This window comes from Helicoverpa zea, chromosome 11 (assembly GCF_022581195.2).
Source record: "Helicoverpa zea isolate HzStark_Cry1AcR chromosome 11, ilHelZeax1.1, whole genome shotgun sequence".
In the NCBI taxonomy this organism is placed as follows: Eukaryota; Metazoa; Arthropoda; class Insecta; order Lepidoptera; family Noctuidae; genus Helicoverpa; species Helicoverpa zea.
The window spans coordinates 436592-455304 of NC_061462.1; the positions used below are offsets into that span (position 1 = coordinate 436592).

The 18713-nt window shown below is 33.4% G+C and overlaps 1 protein-coding gene across 1 annotated transcript in view; it reads right to left on the bottom strand.

The window, feature by feature from the left end:
- LOC124634601 (neuropeptide SIFamide receptor) overlaps positions 1–18713 on the bottom strand; it is a 130079-nt gene that overhangs the window by 53494 nt on the left and 57872 nt on the right. The window contains exon 2 of the mRNA XM_047170242.1: positions 1126–1225. Coding sequence (XP_047026198.1) covers positions 1126–1225 — 100 coding nt within the window. The remainder of the gene's footprint in view (positions 1–1125; positions 1226–18713) is intronic.

The following is an 18713-nucleotide window of genomic DNA, read 5'->3' on the forward strand; positions in this document are numbered from 1 at the left end:
AATTTAGACCTATCATAGGTGAACAAACTTAAAATTTTTGAATAAAATTCTTAAGAAAGTTTTCCAATTTGGTGTTATCTAAACTCGCTTTTAATAGTATTCACAGAAGTTTCACTAATATATTTGCTTAACTTATTTAGTGAACGAACACACTAATTAGGCCCAGGTTCACCGACACCATAAACGTAAGTTTTTAAAACAGCTGTTTTTTTCTTGTTCAGTTTATAAAGTAAATAATTGTTTAAAATAAAACGGACGTTCGAGTTGTCGGTGAAAATAGTCCTCAGAACGAAAAAGTTTTTCATAAATATTTTATAGATTTTTTTTTATGAATAAAAACTGTGCTTTTTTCATCAAGAAGTATAAATAAAATGTACAAGATTTATTCAGTTTATATTTTCAACTCAGTAACAGAATAAATAAGCATAGAAGGTATGTAGGTTATGTCACACAGTTATATGGGTTAGAAAAACTTCAAAGTGAAGAGATATCATTGGTTATTATTGGTATCAGATCGTAATATTATGTATTACGATGAATAAATCTTATATAAATATCCCGATGAGATCACGTCAAATAAATATTTTACGTCATAATATTTCAGTAAGTACGATGTTTTTTTTTATAAGTATGGTTTTTTAGAAGGATAACATTAATATAAAATGTTGGTAGCTATGTAATTTAGGTATATATTAGGAATAATAGCTTTTCATTTCCTACCAAAGTTTAAAATGAGCCTTTAGAAAAATAATCCAACTCTTAATTTCGGCTTCCGTGCAAAAAACTATTATAAATCTCTCCAAGACGCATATTATGCATATTTTAGATTGATCTAATGCAAATAAAAGTGGCTAAGTAGGTAGCTAAACAATTAACCATGGGCGAGAGGTAGCTATTAAGACTTTCTCTTTTTAGCCACAATAGAACTTAATGTACATACAACCTACATAAATATGTTGCCAATATGAATAGTTCACTTGTTTAGGGGTTATCACTGTGGTTGACGTAAAACAATCATTACAGATCTGATAGCTACTAAGTTTAACACTTTCTCTTTTTAGCTGCAATTGAACCTGTACATAAATAAACTGTTGTATTGTTCATTTTATTATATTAAGTCCTTACCTGTCAAGTGAGACTGCCACCAGGCTGTACACTGAGGCGGCGACGGAGAGTCCCTGCACGTACGGCACCGTCTTACACATCAGCCAGCCGAGCACCCACGCTGTAACAAACATAAACAAATTGTTACAAGAGATAATTCAGGAAAACGGAAGTTTTATGACGTAAAAATAATCCTTAGGTGCTAATGTTATAAAAGAAAAAGTAACTCTTCAGTCAGGGCAAAACTTTTTAACCTTGTGAATGACCATAATCTAGCTAGAGGCAAAGAAACAACATTAAGGCTCATTTTTTGTCGAGGTATAGTTCCCTTGATAATGATAATAATGTAAAATAACTAGTTGTTAAAATACATCAATAACTTCTCCTTCTATTTTGGCATAGATTTTCGAGAGCTTATTTATTTAAGTGGTCAATAATTGAAAGTATAAGAAATTAAGCAAAGATTTTAGTTAATTAAGAATTAAGTAATTTGTTAGAAGAACTTACTTGAGCAGCTAAAGCACAGTACAAATATGTTATAATAGTTACATTGAGGCTTAAAATGTGAGATCAAAGTGTTGAATAATCTAACGTTTGCTCAACTTGAAAAGGGCTTGTCACCGGCATATAACAATGGTATATAGTGAATTACCATCTGTCATATCAGACATTGTATTTACATACACCATAGAACACAGACTTTGACGGCCACCATGTTTGTTGCGAAATATTAAGAAGGTCATAGAATTATTATCTTTTATTTAAGAACATTGTGATTGCTCATTGATATAAGTAGTAATCTTATTTACTTACAGGTAATTTGTAAGTGGGACTTTATAAAAGAAGGCTGCATAAAATTACGTAAAAAAAGTTACTGAGGTGTAGGTACTACGAAAAATTCTTCACTGGTAGGCAGTTACACTATCCGCACTGAACATGGCATTTTTTATCCACGTACGGGAAGAAGTAGCTAGTATCTGAATAATGTAGCACTTGTATGATCGTGACCTTGCCAAGGTTTATAATATTATACGCCACACCATCCCTGTAATAAATTCGTACATATGACGTTTTAACATCCTTTTAGTTTAGTATAACAATTAATGGAAAACATAGCTGTAATCCATACATTTAAAAAAAAAAATTTTTTTCGCTTCAATAACCTAATGCTCTTTTACCATAAAACGGTTCAAACCCCGTGGAAACGTCTTGGAACATACAGCAACAAGTGGAAAAGGTCACTAAATCAATATTTACACGGCACCCTGCAACCGAATGTAGGTCAGGTCAGTGTACTACCTGCGACCTCTTAGCCTTGCATTCCACCCCACCCCTCCCCACCCCGCATACACCCGTCTTCTTCGCTCCTAACCTTGTACCCACGCATTACAATACAAAAGTCGGAAATGACTGTACACTCTCCAATTAAATGTGAATCGTATTGTTTCGTCCTAAGTCTCAATTTCCTTTAAAACTCTATAGGAAGTTGCATACAGTGGAGATCGATTTGAATAGTAACAACTGATTTGATATTAATGATGCCTTAGTTTTTCTTAACCTATATTCGAGGCCTTGGCCTGGAAACGATTATATTTCGATAATTTTAAACAATGACAATTTGGAAAGCATTTCTGTGATTATTTACGAAGGCTGCTAGGGTAATGGAGTTGATTGATAGTCCCACGTGATTTTCGATGGTAATCTATGGAGGGTCTTTTATTTATTATCTTAAATACGAATTACTCTTCTATGTACAAACTTCTCTCTAAAGAGTGAAACTAAAGAACTAGGATTTTTTGGAAGAATTTTTCGGGTAGGTATTGCAGGCCAATTATCAGTAAATTCCCGAGTAAATGTTACTTATTAAACAGCGTAAAATCATAATCTAAGTAATCATAACTTCAGTTACGTACACAAAGCAATCAATTAAGCCCACGTTAAAGTAACCTTTAGTAAAGTCGTGACTACACGTCGTGATTATATTGTTTGTGTAAATATCTAAACACCTGCGATGAGGTCTGAGGTCAAACGGCCTAGTGAGACCTAGGCTTAATAAGGGCTGGGAATACATAAATGGAGAATATCGACTTCGACGATCGTTTTTTTGTAACGAAAATTGATAATTGTTTTATCTTTCGTTTTATCTTTGTATAAGCAAAGACCACCTGTTTAGTCTAAAATGATTTTGAGAAGCTTAATAATTGCAAACAACTTTAATTCAAGACACGCTTAATTATTTATTGATAAAAAGTTTTTTTTTATACCTATTAAAAAAAATGTGATAAAACATCCAAGCTTAAAAAGTCCTGAAAGAAATCGTGCTTATGCGTGTTTCTACGAATAAATACGAACAAATGTAGTGATGCCCTTTTATTATGTAATTGGGACGCACGACACCCAATACTGCTGGAGCTTTTATAATGCAACTCAATTTATTGGTTTTGTGCATGTGAGTTCGGTTCCTTATTGATTTTATATCTGTATAGGCAAAGTTCAAACGTCCCTTTTCAAATTAAGTAATAGTTTTCCCAGCTTTATTGCAGAAGTCTTCTTTTAAGAATTACATAGGTAACTAGTCCTACAATTGAACATATATTACAGGATAATAGCAATGAAATTAAACCTAATATTAAAAGCCCATCCTCTCCATTTCATGGTACAAGTACCTATAAAATTAAGAAACGATTTAAACAAAATATAAAAGAAACCAATTCAACAGCCCCACATAATAATCTAAGTAGAGAATAACAGCTTAAAACACTCCAAACGGTTGTTGGCACTAATTCCCCCTTACCGAGCACAAATTGAGACAAATTGCTGCCCAGCCGTCGCACCAGACAACCAATTACGACCATTTCTAAGACCATGCTTATGTCTAAATCTTTTTCGACTGTGGGACCTTTTTTAGGTGGGAAATCATCAAATGAACCCGCTGCATGAAGACTATTTTAAGACTGAAATTCACCTGGTTCCTCCTGCGGTAACTATGTATTTGGAACAACTCGGTGGGCTTCGGCTTTTAGGAAATAGTGGGCAAACTTAGTGCCACAGTGGCAATTGATCAAGGTGAAGCAACGCTGGATACCGTCAGTATCTAGTATAGGTGGGTTATCAATTTTTGATCTTAAATGTTTTGTGAATGACCCCTCCTTTGCTAGCCTTATTAATAAAAGTCGTTATGTTGGACACAGAATCTCCTTATCATCATTATGAGCCTAATTTTTCAGGTACAGTATCCATAAGAGGCAACCAAGCAACACCAATGGTTTAAAAAATATTGGTGGTGCCTGTTGTAAATGTTTTGCAAATGACATATAATTCTTTCAATGTAAGCCAATAACATAGCCATTTTTCTACTATTACAGGTTAGTTTGAAATGAAATGAAATGAAATGAATGAATGAATATGGTTCCTCATTAACAAAACTGTTTGAGCGGACAGTTAACTAATAGCAGGTAGTTATATAGGTGTTCTCTTGTCCATCATTGTAAGTAGGCTGGCCGCTTTGATCCAAGATTAATGTCTGGGAAAACAAACACCTGACACGTACAGAAAACTGGTCATAAATCAGCCTGTTCTACTTTCTGGATCTGGTCAAAAACCTCTGGTCAAAAGGGATACCTTCGAAGTCTTGAAAAAAATCCTATAGATGGCTTTAAAAGTGGCGAGATGAGATGGCGATTAAAAGTCGCAACATCTATGAAAAACCTGCTTGCTAAGAAAGCTGTGTTAACTTTGAACTTAAGTTCATAAAAGATTCACAAGCTTTCAGCTGCTAGGTAAATTTTAATGCAATGCTCCGCAATATTGTAGTCAAGAATATTACTACATAGGTAAGTAAATAGGGCTTACCACCTGAAAATTGCCAAATCATAAACCAAAACAATAATTGCATATAACGACAACTAAATGGATCAAACTACAACTTTGCCCAACCTGCTCAAACTTATCAATTGTCCATAACCGTCCAAATTTTAGGACTAAGTTTATTTCAATTGCACAAACAGTGGTTATATATTAAATAGCTGAGAATGACCGGGTATTGCGAACAATGCTGTGTATAATGCAAAAGAGGATTGTCCAGCGAAGTGAGAGCTCTCCCGCCGCGGCCTTGAACAACTCATTTTATTGTCTGTATAGCTGTCGCGGATTAAATTTTCTTTTTTTTTCCTACTTTTGTTGGAGATTTTAAGAATATTTGAGTGTTGTTTTTTAAGTCTTGAATGTTTTTTTATGAGAATTTTTATGGTAATTTTTAAGGAAGCGTTTGTGATGTTGTATTTTTCTTGTTTGTAAAGTTTCAGTTGCATATAATGATTTCATTTTTCTTTTCAATTTTGACGTAGAAAGACCTTAAAAGATGAATCTTATAAAGAGGAAACTGAGATATCAATAAGTCTTCAGACAGAAAGTTATTCAAAAAAATTTCGAAACCTTATCAAAAGCAAATTGAAAAGGTTCCTTAAAAGTAATGATGGTCCTTAAACGGACTGTAAAAAATGATTTGATTTCAGTTTAAATAAAATCCTATCGACTATTTATGTCATGCTAAAGAAATACTATTATTTTCACACAATCAAGAGCCACTTTGACATATTACATCTTGTAGACACTATCAACCCCAAGTTTAATGCCAAAACACAGCAGGGGGAACATGTTATCAGCAGACATCATATAAAAAATCGCAAAGACATGGTGGTACGAAATGTCTCAAGGCACCTTCCACTTCCTTTTTCATTACGATGGTCCGGGACCAAGTTATGCTGGTCGTTCGCTGGGTCAGGGAGACGCGGGGCGAAGGGAAATGTAGGTCAGGCCGATGAACTAGGCCGCCGGGTCTCAGACTTGTTGCGATCAGAACAGGTGAGCAGGATCATACGGATTATACACGAGTTTCTTATTAAGCAGATAAGTGCCAGAATTTTTGAGAAACTCTCAAGTTTATGGATGAAAAGGATTAAGTCGAGACTCTTCAAATTTTGCAGTCCTGCCGTCCCAAGTTATTGTGTCATGACCTTGAGTGTCTTGAACAGAGATCAGAGATTTATTATCTGTATTGTGAAGCCTGATCTGAATTCTACAGACTGACTGAAACATTAATTAATTATGGTAGCACGTCATTCAATTGTTGTACGTTACTTTGATTTTCTAAAAACGATAGAACCAAAATATAAGTTCAGAGAAAATCAAGACTAAATAGTAGTTAAGTTTAAAAGTCACGTAATTAATTAATTAGAGTTTGTTGGTGAAAGGTTTTGTCCAATAATTCACGAAGCCGCAAATCTGATAACAACATAACTCATTTTGAACTTAAGCAAAGAGTCAAAAGGTTACTTGATGATACAATAACAAGTGCAGTTAGAAACTTTGATAAATATCAATTTATTTTAACTCATCGTTAACAAACCACAGCATCAAACAATTTGAAATACGGTAGATTAATGGGGCTCCTGATAATTGATATTACTTGAATATAATAAACAGTATTACGTGTCAAAGGAAGTCATAATGAGGTTTATAAGCCTTAATATGATTACACCAAAAGTGCTTATACCTCTTGAAAATGAGATGGATCTTAAAGGGCAAAGGTTAATATGTTTCTGATATCAAATTATTGGAATCGGGAATACATTTTACTATAACAAAAGTTACAATCTGAAGCTTGAAAAAGTTATGTACTTTGAGTTTTTTACTATAAAATTTTTATTCCTAGTGGTTGAAATTCAGTTTTTTTGCTATCACGATTGATGATGATGAGTGGAATCTGTTTTGTTGATTTTGACATAACCAGATGAATTCTTTTAAGATTCCTCATACGCATATTGATTCATATATATATATACATATATATATAAAAGAAAGTCGTGTTAGTTACTCCACTTATAACTCAAGAACGGCAGAACCGATTTAGCTGAAAATTGGCAGGGAGGTAGTTTAGAGCCAGGAGAAGGACATAGGACATAGTTTTTATTACAAAAAAAAATATAAAAATAAAATTTATTCTGGACGTATAGCGCCATCTATTGGTCAAACCAAAAATCTGCCGGAAGTCACTTTTCCACGCGAACGAAGTCGCGGGCAAAAGCTAGTAATATATTATAAGTTGTTCAGGATATTAGTTGGTTTTGAGAGTGAGTTATGAACATAAAGTTTACCATTTTCACGTGAAAAGTACGAGTGACACTTTTAATCAATTTAGCACCAAAACCAGACCTATTTTCTAGACCTACCAATTCAATTTCCCTACCAATTCCAATGGCCCCAGATATTCTGTCGTTGGTTAAGTGAGCTCCAACAAATTGGGCACAGGTCTCAAATATTGGAACACTGAATGTCCCACTTCCAGCACCTAGTTGAGGAGCTTAGGCCCCGACGCTAACTGTTTTCGGGGGTCATATAATCCTCTTAGGACCTTTAAGGGTTTGGAGATGTCATGTGTCAGTGATTTAGTTTATAGACCCTACAACGCAAAAGTGTCTTGATTCATTATCATATTTTACTGGTATCTGGCTTATTATACAATTAAATTGTATTTGTATGTAATTGTATTTTTTGTAATCATTGTGTTTTACAATATATTTTGTTCTTTAGAATGACTGTAGTTTTAAGCAAGCAGAAAATATTCAGAGACGATTTTTATTTTAATGTCCACAAAAGACCAGTGAATATTAACGTACCATGATAAATTGTTTGCGTAAGAAATAAATTCGTGAGTAACAAATGCTAAAAAAAACGTTCCTATAACAAAGTAATTTTGTTATACATAACAACTGAGCCGTCATCAAAATCTGAACGTTCCTCACAATTTTCTAGAAGAGTAGGCTTCTTTCCTAAGAAGACATTTCTGTCCACACTTCATCGGTTTTATTATATTAATACCTTATACACAGAGAAGTAACTTTCAGAGCGTACATTTAATCTGCCGACGGATGTAAAACTAGAGGTTTTTGATCATCATTGCATCTCTGAAATAAGTCATCGACCAGATTTCTGTTCTGAGAGCTGCAATAAGTTAAGCTGGATTGAGTTGAAGTTAAGTCAAAACATCTACATAATATATGACTCACTTAATAATGCCATTTTTTGCTACTTTTTTGAATAAAATGTAATAAAACCTTCCAATGCAATATTAATAATAATTTTATCATTATAATATAAAAAACAATACCAATTTATACTGTTATTTTATGCCATCCCACACATACATTAATGTTCGTACTCCATTCGTAATTTAATCTGTGTCCGTAATACTGATTCGGATTTTATGAAAGATTTTAATATTATAGGAACTCAAAGAGTGCTCATATATAGAACCTGTGTGGGACGTAATATTTTCTTGATAAATATTCATTTAGTATATGTTATGATGCTTAAAACATTTCCAGTCAGAAATGATTGGTTTTTCAATGTTGTTTATTATTTATATCTAGTCTACTATACCTAAAGCAATATGTTTCTGACTTATGTTTATATAGTCCTCATATCCAACAATAGCGATTTTTTTTTTCTATTTATAACTTTTTCCAAAGTCACGTCCTATAAGCAATAGATACATAAAATACAGGAAACTATTTCCATACTGATATATTCACAACACAACACTGTCGTCGCATGTGGCGCTATCTATCGGAATTTTCACGGCATTACACAAATTCCCTTTCTAGTCCTGCCTATTCAAGTTCCTCACTACTTTCTCCTTTCAAAGATTTTCTTTTTTCCTTCAATATTCACATGTTTTTATTTTCGCACTTTCCCCAATATTATTTGCTATAAAATGGCGCTCATTCATAAAATTATACGTCTTTCGAACACTGAAATCTTTTTCAATTTACGACTGGTACATAAAATTTTGTAAATATATGTTTTATTTTATGGTCTTTCTTATAGACTTGTTATGTGGTATGCGAGCATTTAGAGATGTTCACTTATAAAGTGTTTTATTTATAGATTTCGGAATATTATCGTTCAATTGTTTTGTTTTGAAGATTTTTATTGCTTTTATCACACGTGTCTGTTTATCGGGTCATTGGACATAACTACAAAGTGAAATATTATGCCTTAATGGATTGTATGTAAAATGTTCCAATAGTATTTTCTTATTTTTAACTACAATCAAAGGTTTATTTACATAGATATTTACAACACAAAAAAAACTATCCTCGTAAAACAATTTAAAAATATATATATACACTATATCTAATTGGAAAAATGATTGAAAATCTCGAAATTATTTCTAAAGTACGTTTTGTTAAAAAAGTAATGGGACATGTCAACTCCGAGTTGACATCTGTCTACAATTAGATTTAATTGTTCCTATGCTGTTTCAAACTTAATTAGGTACTTCCAATGTTTCCTTTATCTAAATAGAAGTCAAGCTAACAATACAACAATGGAAATCTAAACATTATCATTACAAAAAGAATCAATCAATTGAAAGGCATCCATCATTCACAAAATCACAACACAATAAAACGAAAACTAGCAAAAATCAGGAACGAGTCAAACATCTGTTAGAACATACTGACATTACGTCAGGGAATCTCGCGCAAATTTCACACAACCTTGAGTGTACGAATACGTAGAGAGGCCAAAATTCCAATATGGCTCGAATAATGCAACCTTCACGACTGTCAGTGAGCTGCACAAGATTAATACCCGGGCCTTGGGAACGATGGGCTCGAGGTCTCACTGACGCAGGCCGGAATGTGCCAACATAATGATAAGGATATGCTAAGCGGAGCGCAACGTAAATGTGTTTTTATAATTCGTGAGCTTCAAATAACGATGCTATCGAAATAATGAACTTGAGAAAGTTACTTAAAATTATACAAAAGGGGAATATTTACACAATCTAAGACGAAGAAGTATTTCAATAGATGTTATTTCAAGATTGTTTCGAAGTTTAGAAAAGTTTGTCATTGGATTGATAGGTTCATTGGTCTCTCAAACTTCGAGTTGACATCTGTCCCATTACTTTTTTAACAAAACGTACTTTAGAAATCATTTCGAGATTTTCAATCATTTTTTTAACTTTCAAATCTAATTGACCGAAGAGACGTTGACCTTTCTGAATAGTCCTTAAAAAAAAACTTTTACTTCACTTTCGAAGCAAATTATTTTGGTTTAATAAAAACTCAAAATTTTCAGGCAGCTTTTCTATAAGGAAACTATTTCCATTTCAGTATAGCCCCAACCTTACCCTGAAGGATTACAAGCGAAATATGAATCTAATCGAATGACTACCAATGATAAATGATCCACATATTCTTCACATATACCCTGGGATGGGGGTCAACCGTGACTGGGCGATTATGTAATGTGATCCCATTACGTAGATACTTTTGCTTTCATTAATAGATTAGGTATGTAATGTGGGTATTTGGGCCAAATACTAAGGTTATTGTGTAGTGTTGTCATTGTAGATGAGTATGCTTCCTTCTTAGTATTAAGTAGAGGCTTTTAGTTTTTTATTCAGTTTACAATATACGGCGAAAAGTTTAATTTTAATTAATAATACTTTAATTATATTAAACTAGTTTAAAAGTTTAAAAGTAGCTTGTATCCTTTCTCAATCAATTGGCTATCTAACAACGAATACATTTTCAAATTGGACCAGCAAGTAGTTCCTGAGATTATTAAATTCAAAAACATGCATTTCAGCTTTATGATATTAGTAAGATACAAAATTAAAAATGTAATAAGGTTGTTATATGTTTTATAGTATAAAACCTCATTATTTTCGAGGTATACAATGCTACTCTCTTCGCAAACTTCGTTGTTAACCAACTTCTCAGAATTCTAAGATGAACTTAAGATTTTGAGTTTACGATTTCGTTATTTCTTGTCGTGTAATATCACATTAACTCCAATCATTGTATATAAGTAATTGTAAACACAAATCTACTTTATCAATCTTGTAAATAAACCCTTCAAGATATTATTTCCTTAATATTTCGGTTCAATAACACTATGTTTATCTTCATTGAATTTGTAAGGTTTCTATTATAGGTATGTACAACGTAAATGTTAAAGAACATTTTTTAGTGAAAACTGTTTTTAGTCTGAAACAGTAACATTTATTCAAAACAATACGTTAATACTGATTTTTTATTACACAGCTATAGAAATGTTTTAATAAGTTACTAAATCAAATAAATGGTTAATGCACTCATGTTCATAATTCAATGCAATTCACAATGTTTGAGTTTCAGTAAACCTTTAAATTATATTAACTAAAATTTTCATACTAATCGAAACCAAACCATAATACTAATTCTGTACCATTTGTACTCGTCAAATACTTACTGAACTAAGTCACTAAGTCTTCAGGGCCACCATCCTTATCTTCGACCAAAACAACATTAATACCAATCCGTTCGCTCTCCCACTGAATATGCAATCCCCGATAAAGTGCTGGGCAAAAGTCAAGGGACCCGACTGCTCATCAAACACCTATTTGTCTTCCCTTTGTGGCCTTCAGGACAAGGACTGAGAGACACTTTGACTTATATTTTGTAAAGGAGAATGATCAAAATAGTTCACGTTATTTAGCTATGGTTGTAGTGGAGGAAGGAATTTTCCTTTCATGTGCAACTATGTGGTTAAATATGTTTGGGAGTTTATGGTTAATTTTAGATATGACCATAAGTTCTGTTACCAAGGTATCTTATATTGAACAAATATGAAGAGGTAAAGTTTGTGAAGCTGTAAGAATCTCTGGATCATTGACAGATTTGAATTGTTTTTTTTTTTTTTCTAGTAGCCACGTTATTTGTGTCTTATATTTTTCCGGCTACATGAATAAGTTCTTCCGGGATGTTTGTGAAACCGTGAAAAACAGTTAGTTAAAATAACTGGCAGTGAAAATAATTTAGCTATCTTATGTAAAAAATGAACCCAACTTCTAAAACAAAGACACAGTCTAACAACTTAACCATATTCTATAATCTATAATCTCCAGTGAGTCCTCTCTTGTCAGTCGTCAAACTGTGTCCTGGGACCAACTCCTTCTTAATGAAATCTTAGCAGACTGCTGTTAGGTAGCAAGTTTGTAAACTTTAATACCGTCTGTAGGGTTAGGAGGTGGACAGAAAGCCCCTGGAGTCGTTTTGTCTAGGACAATGATAGGTGTTATATGAAATTTTAGTTTTGTGTAACTTTGGACTATTTTTTATAGAAGTAAATAGAAGACTACATAGATATTTAGTACTATTATTATTTTGTAATGGTAAGTGGCTACTTTCAACTATTGGATTGAAGATAGTTATAGAAACCAAACCTATAGATGAAATTAGCTTGACACCATAAGATATAAATTTTATATCACATCATATTTACTCCACATATTTATAACAGCACATCTTACATAACTCCATTTACAAATTCATAAAATAAAATAAAGCATTACCATTAAAGAAAATATGTGTGCTTTAGATTAAACAATTTCGATGAAAACAACTTCAAAGTACGTGGTGCTAAAGTATGTGAAAGGGTTCAGGACCTCCTGAGAGGCATTTCAAAGGTTTATTAAAAGCACATACTTCTGTATGTTTACACACACTTTTTATGAAAGGTATTGAAACACTCGGATTGTTATTTGCCAATATTTCAGGGGATAAGGTATGAAAAACCTTGCGAAAGACGTACCTACTGGAAAAATAATGCTTTATTTACAAGCTGGATTTTTTGTGATTTGCTATTATATTAAATGTTTAGTTTTTTTGCCAAAACTAGTGGTAAGAAATATAGGGGTCGATGGATATTCGTAATCCATCGGGATTTCATAAACTTTCAGTGGATACTTTCAGGTTTACAAAATTTTAAAAGGTAACATTATGAACAGTGCCAAGTGGGTAAAATATTAATGTCAGCGACTGAATATCCATAGGTTATAGAATCAATATGAATCAATATTCTCATCCCAGAACTGGCAGCCAAATACTACATTTTCATTTTTAGCTCAATGCTAATACCTTATATTTATCAAAGGTCTCAGTCTAAAAAATGATCACACTTAACTTCTCAGAATATTTTGCTCCGAATTCTCCAGTAACCTTCGTTCGACTAATCTTTCTCTTTAATACGAAGATCAGGGGAGCTAATCGGGAGATTTTTAAACGTCTTTCGTAATAAGTTTCTCTAATTGAAAACAATTTTGGAATCCCCAAAGATTCTTTAAAGACATTTGCTAACTTTTGAGTTCCTTGTCTTGTCGGCCTTTCTTTAAATCTCATTATGAAATCTTTTTCATTTACATTCTTTTATAATTGCGCTAAATTGCGTTGATTGTTTCATAACTTTAAGGAACTTTAAGGTTTTTCTTCCATTCTTCTGTTTTAGGCATAATAATTGTCTACATGGTCCAATGTAATGTCGATTACATGTTTAAAAAGGTATAAAACATAATATTCGTCCACAGCTTATTTTCAACGATCTATTTTATTTTATTTTATTTGTTAAGAATTTTCAGAATGCTTATTGTAAAGCACTGGTACTCAGCTGAATCCGGTTAGACTGGAAGCCGACCCCAACATGATTGGGAAAAGGCTCGGAGGATGATGATGTTAAGAATTTTCAGAGAAGGTGTTGAGTAGAATAACCAATATTTTCAATTCGCCCACTAAAAGTCCCCCAAAAACCAAATGACCATATCCCAAAAAGCCGGCAGTCTGATTAGTGAACTTGGAGTAATAATTAGATCATTTGGGTAGTCGTTTGAGATAAGAAGTGGCCTTACGTAACGCACTGTCAAGGCTCCACCAGATTAGGGCCAGATCCTCATTGGGAGGTCTCGGTCACTGAGAGGAATTGAAATAAGTACGATGGATTTGGTAATATTAAGTGGAAGATTTGCATTTGTTTCTGTGTCTTTTTTTTTGTAGATTTCTTTGCGAGGTTTGCTTAGGGGATAAAAAAAAATTATGAATAGTCGTAAATATCAGAAACTATCTATATCTATCTATCTTGTATGATTGTGAAAGCCTTCCGTCCTTCGTCCGTCTTTTTGTTGAAATTGAGAGGTCCTATTACTCTAGCATTTTTTTAATTGTTGTATTTTCCCTATTATTTAACAATTAAGAGTCACCTAGATATCGCTAACGTCTACAAAGTTTCCCAAAAGATTTAATGAGCACACTTATACCAGCGACAAAAAGTTTAACTAGAATATAAGTGGCAAGTTTGCCACATCCTGCTAACTGGGTCTCGGTTACAAAAGTTCTCATGCGACAAATAGGTTAGCGGGATGAAATTTCTTGTTACGCATTATTTGGAACACGACCAATATGTCCGTCTGTCCGTTTGGTCTGACATCGGAACTTTTGCTCTTATGGCTTGTGATCGATTTTTGTGGTTTGTGGTTCTGAACGTTGTGTGGATCTTGGTTTGTTCATGGTGTTTGTTTGGGTTGGTTTTGTAGACAGGCAGGTTTGGGTCCTCTCGAGTATGTGGGTGCGGGTTCGATTCCAGGCCAGGCAAGTACCAATGCAACTTTTCTAAGTTTGTATGTACTGTCTTAGTATATCTTGGACACCAATGGCTGATAAAAAGGTGAAGGAAAACATCTTGAGGAAACTTGGACTATAGTCTGAAATAACCAACCCGCATTGAGCAAGCGTGGCTTCTCCTTGTGAGAGGAGGCCTGTGCCAGCAGTGGGACGATAAACGGCTGTAACAGATTTGTGTATTCTAATGAGGCTGGTTTATATTTTTAAATAAAGACATTAATTAATTCTGAACAGCTCAATGTTTCCATAAAACTGGAAGTAGGTTTCAGCTTTTTAGGTACAAATATTTCTTTGATAAGCTACTACTAGCAACTTTCTTGCTAGTCAGATTGCCAATCACAATCCTGACTCGGAATTAGTTAGCTTTCACTGTGTGGTTTATTTAGAAGCTATCGTAAGGTTTCTTAACAAATCACTTCACAAACTTCTAAATGTCGCCACTTCAACACGGAACAGAAATCAAGTACAGCAATGATTCTTGTCGATTGACCTTCCTAACTTTTATTGCAAGAGGGTAATAAAACGAAGTGTTTCATCCCAAATACTGTGATATCAAATAAAATAAGCCCACATGGCACTCGGTCGTCAAGGATACGCTTTATGACGTGCAAGTAGATAAACATTGGTTTTCTTTGTAAATAGTATGGTGGACCCATTCGCGCGGGATTTGGTTACAAACGAGAAATATGGGATGATAGTGATTTTCAATGATAAAAATGAAATTGTATAGATCTGTACTAAATTATAAAACTGATTTTTAGTTTGGACCCGGTAATCATTGAAGCTACTGATCAAAACTGACTTAAAACTTAATTCAGGGATTTTTTTAAGAATTAAGGGCAACTTTTAATTCCCATGGGGATAGCTATTATTGATTAAAATGGTACTTAGAAATGATAATGCTCTATGAAATCTGAACAAGTTTCAATATCTGTATTTTGGTAAACTGTCGTTACTGTTACAGTCTTTTTATCGTCCCACTGCTGGGCACAGGCCTCCTCTCACACGGAGAAGGATTGAGCATTAATCACCACGCTTGCTCAATGCGGGTTGGTGATTACAGACTTTATAGTCCAGGTTTCCTCAAGATGTTTTCCTTCACCTTTATATCAGCCATTGGTGTCTAAGATATACTTAGAAAGTACATACAAACTTAGAAAAGTTGCATTGGTACTTGCCTGACCTGGAATCGAACCCACGCCCTCATACTCAAGAGGTTGGTTCTTTAGGCCACCACGACTTTTCATTTTGGTAAAAGGGTTAAAGTATTGTATCGTGCTGCTTATCGTGAATTTTAAGGATACAGTTCGCATATCATTTCTTTATTCTAACGATTTACAAGAAAATCTTTGAACCAATATATTTATCTTGCTTTTGATTTGGTCTAAAAATTCGCTTGATAAAACTCACACTATTCGTCAGTCTTCAAAGAGTACATACTTGAAAATAAAAATGGTAGTTGGTTTCTTTGAAATATGAGCAAATATCGTCGACCGAAGAATATTTTTTTGTTCAGCGACGCAATAAGTTAGTATATTGTTTGTAAAGGACGGACAGACAAACAAATATTCGCGCGATATGTATCGAACGTGCGTCACTCGTGGCAATAACATATCGAGAGTGATGAGTTCACTAACTCGCCGCCAATAATAGTGTGGAAGGGTGTTTACTATTGTATTGTTTTATTGTACTTAGACAGCAATCATTGAAATTGTTAAAGGCATCAAAATATTCTTACATGATATGAATGACGAAACGACGATGAAATTAACAAACAATCATTATGCGAACACCACCTTCAAAAACTAATAAAACTGCGGCAATAAAAAATATATATTTAGGTTAAGTAATGTGCACGAATACCACTAAGTAACATATGTTTTCTTAAGAACCGTAATCCCAGGAATTTTCTTTTCCCGCATATTTTCTATGACACGGAAATTCTCCAAACTACACATTATGCAACACAAACCTTAAACTGAATTCCCAGAAAGAGAAACCAATTATTTGATCCAAAAACACAATTATACGCCCCCTCCCAACTCTCCCTCCCATTTATCCCGATTTGTCTACCTCAGTATATACTCTGATAACGACTTCCTTATAACCTCGAAAATAAACAGAAGAATATAGAAGACCTCATAAATATATGAACAAGAAATTTCGGAAGACTAAGGAATATTTTTCTGATGAATCAGGTCAAGTTGTGATTGGTTTTGGGCTTTGTTATCGATGATTTGCGATAATCGGTTGAATCCATGGGGTATTGAATAACATTTGGTGTTTTTGGTCTGTATGTCTACCATTGAAACAAACTTAGCTACTAATTTTGCGTTATTGAATTATGAATTTATATTACATATTTAAACTAAAAAAGGAAACATTAAAACTATGTATCAAAAAATACATCCGCATGTTTTTGTAAATATTTTCTTTTAATTTGTACGCTATCAGTGGGAAACGTGCCCAAAAGATTGCCACGCTGGATGGCAATGCATATTCTTTGAACTAAGTATAGACCAGCGCTTTGGTCAGTCTGTTGTGGATCTTGCTTAGACAAACGAATTCATATAATAAAACAAAAAACAGATGATGATGGATTACGTAAACAATTCATTCTAGTCGTATTTATGACCTAAATATAAGATTTTTTCTTATACTCAAGGAAAACACGTAGAAAAGGTAAACATAGCGAACACCTAAACAAAATTACCGTCAATCGTAACCCAGAAACGAGTGTTCTGAGCACAGGTCCCCAGCGACACGGCCGTATTACGTAAAATATCGGGAATAAACTATTTGCAAAGTGTGCCGTACAAATGGGGGGTTGTTCTACTAATATGACCGGGTTTCCCATCAGATGCAACGAACGATATTTGGTACTGACCACTGGAGAATGGAAGAGTCACGTCCGCGTTATGGTGAACTTTCGTGGTCCAGATAGGAGTTAAACTGTGGCAAACCAAGAAGTAGGCCTGCCTTTAATAATTATTTTTATAAGACATCTTCATACACATATTTAAAAGTTTCTGGTTTAATACCGCTTAACATAAAATGTTTTTCCAAAATTAGGCTAAAATTGTACAAAAAAAGCCAACTGTCCGTTTATTTTTAAACGCAACGTCACATAGTGCAACCCACCCTTAACTACGACTTTAAAGGAAACACACATAAGCTTAAAATTGGTAAATATATGGCTTTTGGTCTGATATTGAAATACGCAGTAGGCCGAGCTACAAAACATAAAAGTTTTCTCATTGAAAGAAAATTTTCTTAACAATAATAATCATTCTGCATTTGAATATCCAATGAGGTTACATTTTGGTAAAAGTCAAAACATCTCTGTTCATATAACTTTCTTGTGCTTTTGTGTTTTCAAGTTCAAAACGAAATTAGGACTTTAGCACAGTTTAGCATTGACATAATGTTGAGAAATTATGTAACGAGAAAATAATACTTGATTAGTTTCAAATTACCATAATTGTATGACTTTCAAAACTAATATAGGTGAACTAACTTGTTTCTCAGGTATTTAAGTTGTCCTGAATTACATAAATTAAGCCTCTTTTGCAAGAACCTAAACATTGATACTTTTCTTTCAGTTAATATGTTTAATATGTCTAGTTTAATAACATGATTTTATTAAACTAGACATATTAAAAAAATCACATCTCTTTCTACTATATATATGTTTGTAAGATACTATTACAGAAAAGGTGTGCGTGACTGGTAACAATTTGAGTGGACTGGGTCCTTTAGATATCAAGTTACATCATCAGTTAACACAACTCAAATGTATGTTCGAGTCACGGTTACTAGGGTCAGTAAAGGTAAGAGGAAAAAATATATATTATTATCCAATTTAAAAATGATGATTTTATGTCAACAGTAGTTAGAAAATAATGTTTGATATTTGAATATTTATTAATTTCTAGCATTGAAACAAAATAAACAAAATTGTAGTATAGTCTTTATCTCTCTAGAAAAAGGAACGAGTTGTTTCAAAAAATTGCAGGTAAAATCCAGTGACAAAGGCTCACAAAAGCTGACAATTAGAAGAAAACCTTACAAACAAACAATATACTAAATATTGACAATCAAACT